Source organism: Bidens hawaiensis, unplaced genomic scaffold (genome assembly GCF_021521415.1).
Source record: "Bidens hawaiensis isolate Kalapana, Puna unplaced genomic scaffold, B.hawaiensis_p1.1 tig00036429_1, whole genome shotgun sequence".
NCBI lineage: Eukaryota > Viridiplantae > Streptophyta > Magnoliopsida > Asterales > Asteraceae > Bidens > Bidens hawaiensis.
The window spans coordinates 82,038-88,854 of record NW_027496369.1 but is presented as its reverse complement, the minus strand read 5'-3'; the positions used below and the strand labels follow the sequence as shown (position 1 = coordinate 88,854).

Here is a 6,817-nt window from a genome sequence, read left to right as displayed (position 1 = left end):
CTGGCAAGGTCGTTATAACCGTGCACATGGCCAATATTACCCCGTTAACCAATAATAGAGTGACACGTGTCCAGGTTGTTATACATGCACATGCAACGTATAAGCTAAACCTATCATATAAGGACACGCGTCCAGACGGTTATGAGGCATCTTCTAAAGGGACAGGTGGCCCAATTACTTCCCCACATCCTTCGGCTATAAATACACTCTCAATCATCATGAGGTATTCATTCACTCCCACGGTATTCTCTCAATTTACTTAAGTACTTTATCTCTGTCGGAATTGTACTTATTCTCACGCCGGAGGGTGGTTACGGGAAGACCCCCCACCTTGTCCTTCCCGTAACGAGCTCACGGTGTTCTGTTTTGCAGGATTCACGTCATTGGACTTTGGGAATTGTGTTCATATCGTATTGACAGTTAACCGTATCCTACCCTGTGGACACATTGGATCCAGGACCCGTAATCGGGAAGTGGATCCGTGTTTCTTCATTGGCGCCATCCGTGTCTTTGTTAGAACAACAGAAAAATTTTCTCCTTGTTTTCTTTACGATATGAATCAATTACCTAAAGGGCCGACGGAGGATCAGTCGCAACCTCCACGAGATCTTAATATGGAATCACGTGAAAGAACAACATCCATTTTTGCTAGAATCACAAACTCTGCTCCGCGAACTGATGTCGTGAACCCAGGAGGTTTTACCTCAGGAGATTCAGCGGCTCAGGGACACTTCACTCCATTAGCAGACACTACTCCGGTAGATGTTGGGAATGTTGTTACACCAACTACTGACCTGGGGCATGTCACAGCTTCGGGGGGTTCTAACTTGAGGAATCTAGAACGAATTACAAGAGAAGTCCACCGAACTCAGTCGGAGTTAGGTTTGGAAGAAGATTCCGGTGATTCTAACCAAAGAAGAGCTCACCATCATTGCTTCAGAACCGAAGGACTTTTGTCTCCGAATGAATGGCTTCGTGTTCAACAAGACAGTTTGAAAGCAGAATATGAACGTCGGGTCCGGAATGAACGTTTACATGGCCGCACTATGAGCCTCCCAGGAGATCTATCTCCCCTCCAATAAGGGGAAGCCACATCCAGTACAGTCTAACGCCGGAACAGAACGTAGGAGAGATCCGGAGGTTACGTCCTCGTCCTCGCATAGATACGCGGGTACCATCTTTTGAGGATGAACTAGACGGATATGACTCAACTTATCACCTGGAAGGTAGTTACTAAAGTGGAGATAGTCGCCTCCCTTTGTACGGATACACGCCCAGTTGTCCGCCATGCGAAGTATCACAGTAATGCTGAGTATGATTTTTCCAAACCATATCGCCCTGAATCTTTCTCAGAGAAATCAAAATTTATTCAAGCATCGCGACAGCTCCATTCCCGATTAATGCAAAGATTCCAACATCCGTTGGAACATATAATGGAATGACTGATCCTAGTGATCATCTGTTAAGGTTTGAAGTAGTTGGAGGAGTCAGTGGTTGGACTCTTCCATATTGGTGTCACAAGTTCGCACTAACATTCACCGGGGCGGCACGGGAGTGGTTTGAGAAATTGTCATGTGGAAAGATTACAAGTTGGAAAGACTTTGTAGCAAAATTCTCTCAGCATTTTAGTCAACAAAAGAAACAAACTCGTGATCCTTCGGAAATATTAGATGTTACAAGGCGAAATAATGAGTCTATTGAAGACTTCATTACTCGTTTTACCAACGAGAGCCTTAACATCGGAGGGGTAAGCGAAGATATGCTGCAAGGAGCATTCTGTAAGAAAGAACGTCCATAGTGATGCCTTGATCCGTACTCTAACAGGAAGAGATGGAATGCCCAAGTCATGGGACGAAATCATGAAGGCATCAAAGCTGTTTGCAAGAACTGAGAAAACTCTAAGTTCCAGTAGTCAAAAGCAATCACCGAAGATTGAGTTTCAAACTCCGAGACCGAACAGGCAGGCTAAGGGACCAATATGGTCAAGACTTCAGCCAAGTGCGGAAACATCTAAGCCTTTTGATGCAAGATCTTTGATCGGCAACAAGGGTAAACGTAATTTTTCTGCTCGTCCCTCTAACAGCTGGACCCAGTTATCAAAGACTCCTTCAGAAATTCTCACCACGAAGAATTTGACTTTCCGGAAGCCTCAACCAATACCACGGAAGTCGTTTCTCGATAACAAGAAACACTGCTCATATCATAATGATATTGGGCACAACACGAATGAATGTGTGGCCCTCAGAAATGAAATTGAAGCAGCTGTTAAAAATGGTAAACTCGAACATTTGGTTAAGGGCGTACGAGCAGGGACTGGCTAACCTCCCGCAAAGGACAGCCAGGGCCCAGCTAAAAGGCAAGTCAAAGATCTGAATGTCCACATGATTCAGGGGAGACATTCGGGTAAAGGAAAAAGGGGAGACTATTCGGACGAGGAATGGAAGAATGAGTCCGTGATCTTTCCTCGGACCAAAAGGGGCCCGTGTAATAAAATCCGCTGATAATTACTGCCGAATTTGGTCATTACCGGTCACAATATGTATTCTTTGACACAGGCAGTACGTCTGATATTATGTACGAACAGTGTTTCGAACAATTGGATGAAGAAGACAAAGAAAGATTACAACCAATTCATGCTCCTGTTTCTGGTTTCGGGGGAGAGATAATGCACCCGCGCAGTGTTATTACTTTCCCGATCACACTAAGTGACGGAGTACGTAAAAGAACAGAAGAAGTTGAATTTTTAGTGCTACCAGCAACTTCCAAACATGATATTATTCTTGGACGAGAAGCAATCAGCGACATTAATGCCCATCCATCCACAGCTCATGGTGCCGTGGGAATTCCAACTCCTACCGGCGTAGCAATAATCCATGTCAACCGACATTGCTTTACAACCGAGAGCTCGAAGCCAAGTAAAATCCCAAAGAAAACTCACAGAACCGAGCCAGAAAAATGGGTCCTCAACAAGAAATTTCCGGATCAAACCATAGTAATTGGTCCGGCTATTTCTGAAATCGTCCGAACCTTCTTGAGGCAGTTATTAACAAAGAACATTGACATTTTTGCTTAACAGCCCGCGGACATGACCGGTTACCCGCAGAGCATTTCAGAACACAAGTTGAAGGTGAATCTGTTGATCACCCTAATCGTGCAAAAGAAACGAAAGATGGGCCCGGAACAAACAAAGGCCATGAATGAGCAAGTGCAAGATCTTCTTCACGCTGGGACTATACGAGAAATTAAGTACCAAACATGGGTGGCAAACCCAGTAATCGTTTTGAAAAGCAATGGAACGTGGAGAATGAGCATAGATTATAAAGATCTAAACAAAGCATGTCCGAAAGATTGTTACCCACTTCCGGAGATCAATTAAAGGTGGATGCTGTGATCCCTTTCAAATTCAAGTGCTTCCTCGATGCTTATAAAGGATATCACCAGATTCATATGGCAGCTGGTGATGAGGACAAGACAGCGTTTCGCACTGACCAAGGAACATTCTGTTACAAAATTATGCCTTTCGGGCTAAAAAATGCGGGTGCCACATACCAACGATTGATGGATCAGGCCTTCAAGGGTCAGATAAGTCGAAATCTCGAATGTAACATCATGGGAATTTTGGGCCAAAAATGACAACTCTCCAAAGTTAAGGGACTAATCCTGCCAAATTCAAACTCCAAAGTTAAAAATGAAAAATCTGTTTTCTTCTCCTATCGCGCTACGCGATGGGGACAAGGGACAAGCCATCGCGTATCGCTATGGGGCTTGGTCAAACCTTCTGGAAGGGTCAACAGCGATACGCGATCGCTGGTTGGACCTACGTCATCGCGTATCGCGATGACGTGTCCCGACACCTCTAGAACAAGACTGCCACGCGTCCACACGTGGCACACCTCTCGCCACGTGTCCCGACACGTGGCACATCGTCTGCCACATGTTAACACGTGGCACACCGACTGCCACGTAGCAACACGTGGCAGACCTACGTTGTGACTGTGCGTAGCTACATCGCGCTAAGCGATAGGTGACTAGGAGCCTATCGCGTATCGCGATAGGATCCAAGATTTTGCCTATAAATAGCAGGTCCGGGGTCTTCACAATTCACACCAAAATCCAGCATACAATCATCTCTCTACTCTCTCACTACACCTCGAAATTCGTGCCAACGATCCACCTCGAAAACCGTGCCCCGATTCCTCGATAAACGTGCCATACCTCGATATTCGTACCACTCCCCGACGACGTTCCGATCAAGAAGGTGATCCCTTACCGACGTCCCGGCGATCATCTCGAAGTGCGTGCCGTGAAAAGTTGGTGTCTCGAGAAGCGTGCCGAAGTGATGTGGCGATCAAAGCGAGTGTTGAAAATATTAAGTGGCGTAGAAGTGCTGCTCGAGTATCTAGGAAATATTAAGCCGAGGAAAGTAAGGCTTACTACCTGACTAAAATAATACTAAAATATTATAAAGGCTTAATGCCCTAAGTCGGAATTATGCTCGATGTTTATGGAAAGAAATTATATAACAAAGAAAAGAAAATAAAGAAATATGGAAGTGTGTATGTATATATATGCGTGTGAAATATATATATAATTCTTTGTTATGAATGTTATATAAGTAATAAATGATATTCTTATATGATAAAAGAAAAAGAATACGTTTCTTAGAGAAGAAGAAACGTAGGGTTTTTATAATAAACTAAAGGTTTATAAATATTACTTTTAAAACTAAAGGTTTTAAAGTAAAAGAAATGAACTAAAGGTTCATCGAGATAATAAGACTAAAGGTCTTAAGCCGGATTGTATATCCGACTAATAAAAGTTTTACTCGTACTATAGGTGCGAGATAGCAAGAAAGATTACGCAAGGACGGTGTTGGAAACCGATCCCGATCAAAGGTGAATACGCCCTACTTTTACAAACTTGTTTTCAAATAAACAAACATGTTATGTGTAAAACTTTACATGAGACTAAGTGTCTCTAAAAACATTATTAATAAGAATAAAAGCCTAGCCCTCGGGCTGTAGTATACGTTTGTCTGGATCCTTACATATGTGGAAAAATGCGGTGGGCACATCGCACCACGCCTGGTCACGACCTCCAGCCACGATGGGCCGAACCAAAGTATGTTCGAGTGAGAATGACCTTGTGTATATTTATGGTACCTAAGTACGTCGGGACGCTGCGGTGTCTTGCTGGGGTGACCTAGGTAGAGGCTCTGGTTTATAATGATATTGTTTTAACTTTGTTACTCCTAAGCCAAGATGGGCCGAGGCATGCGTAACCCTCGAGAGGTAACAAAGTAAAAGAAAATATTTTCGCGTCAACATATTCACCAGCATTCGTTGTTGACGTATTTTTATAACATTTTGCAGGTAACCAAGATTAGAGCTAAAGGACGAAGGCTCAAGAATCCGATGGCTCGGATAATTTTGTTAAATGTTAATATAACTAAAATGGTGGTTTTGTAAACTTAAAACAAGTAAACACAAATGGAACTTGTTTCCATCTTTTGTAATGTAAATATTTTATAACTTTGATCCTTAAGTTTTCAAGTCTTCTGCTAATTAACCGTAACCCTGATTTATTTACAAATGTGGTACCAACTATCGAGTCACACGCCTGGGCCTAAGATGGGGTTGTGACAAGGTTGGTATCAGAGCCATCGATCTTAGCTAATTGGGTATCATTAAACAATACCCAAGCTTCAATCCTAGCATAGGAAAATATTTACTTGTTTATTTGAATAGGGATAAGATTGGTTGGTAACCTTCTCTTTCCCTCTCTACATTCTAAACCACCCAAAAGTGTCATATGAAAAATTAATGGAGTATTATGATCGTGAAGCAAGAAGAGCAAGAAAATACTACAAGTTCCCAAAAGATGTCATGGATGAAGATTACTTTGAGTCCTTCTTTGGCCGAGACCAATACGTTGAACGTCCCAAACAGGTGTACTTCCCCGGGACTGAACAATGCCCAATCAAACTACCCGATAGTCCGCCACCACAAAGAATCGAACCCTCAAGACACTCGAGCTATCATCCACCCTCAATGCCTATGTATCAACCAGCATACCCCTCGGAAATTCCCACCTACCAACCACCACAAGTACCACAATACTACCTAACCAGATATTTTCCAAATTCACACCCATCCTATACCTTACTTTCAAACCGACCCATAAAGGAAGAACCAAAATCCCCATCCTCCGATTGGATGCAGTGCCACTCTGATCAGCGAAGGTGGCATACTGGAAGCTCTACCGCTCATGAAGTCAACTCACAACCCAACAATGGCGAAGGATCATCCCGTAAACCAAGAATGAGGGTGACGATGCCTTACGAGAGTTTCAAGATGCCTGCGATAATCAACGAACCCGCTCAGGTAATGGAAGAGGAGGAAGAGCCTATGGAGGAAGAAGAGGAGGATTCCGAAGAGGAGGATCCTATGGAAGAAACCGAACCGGAAGAAGTGCATCCTGACAACCCTAATGAGATATCAACTTCCATTGATGGATCACTCACTTCCAACAGTCCAAGTTACGGTTCTGTCGATCCGTATGTGCAGTACCTTGAGCAGTTAAGGAACCAAGCTACATCAAGCTTCCCGCCATTTCAAGGAAGAATTCCTTCAATTCAAGAACAAGCTGATGAGATTCATGAGCAATATCAAGCCGCCAAGACATACCTCTACCTTGCAGCTGATCAGACTTACGTCCCGTATCCTGAACCGAGAAACCACTTCGATATGGTGATGCTGGGTTACCGTGACCCACCACCACAATACGGATACCCCGACGTTATTCCACAATCGTACGA

The 6,817-nt window shown here is 43.6% G+C and overlaps 1 protein-coding gene across 1 annotated transcript; it reads left to right on the top strand.

Moving 5' to 3' along the window:
* Positions 1 to 1,438: 1,438 nt before the first annotated feature.
* On the top strand, positions 1,439 to 1,798 carry LOC143588518 (uncharacterized). Its single transcript, XM_077069495.1, has one exon. The coding sequence runs from the start codon at positions 1,439 to 1,441 to the stop codon at positions 1,796 to 1,798; it is 360 nt and encodes a 119-aa protein (XP_076925610.1).
* The last annotated feature ends 5,019 nt before the right edge of the window (positions 1,799 to 6,817 follow it).

What these genes read in the sequence shown, in the direction of transcription:
- LOC143588518 (XM_077069495.1), top strand. Translation starts at nt 1,439, where the DNA reads ATGACTGATCCTAGTGATCATCTGTTAAGGTTTGAAGTAGTTGGAGGA.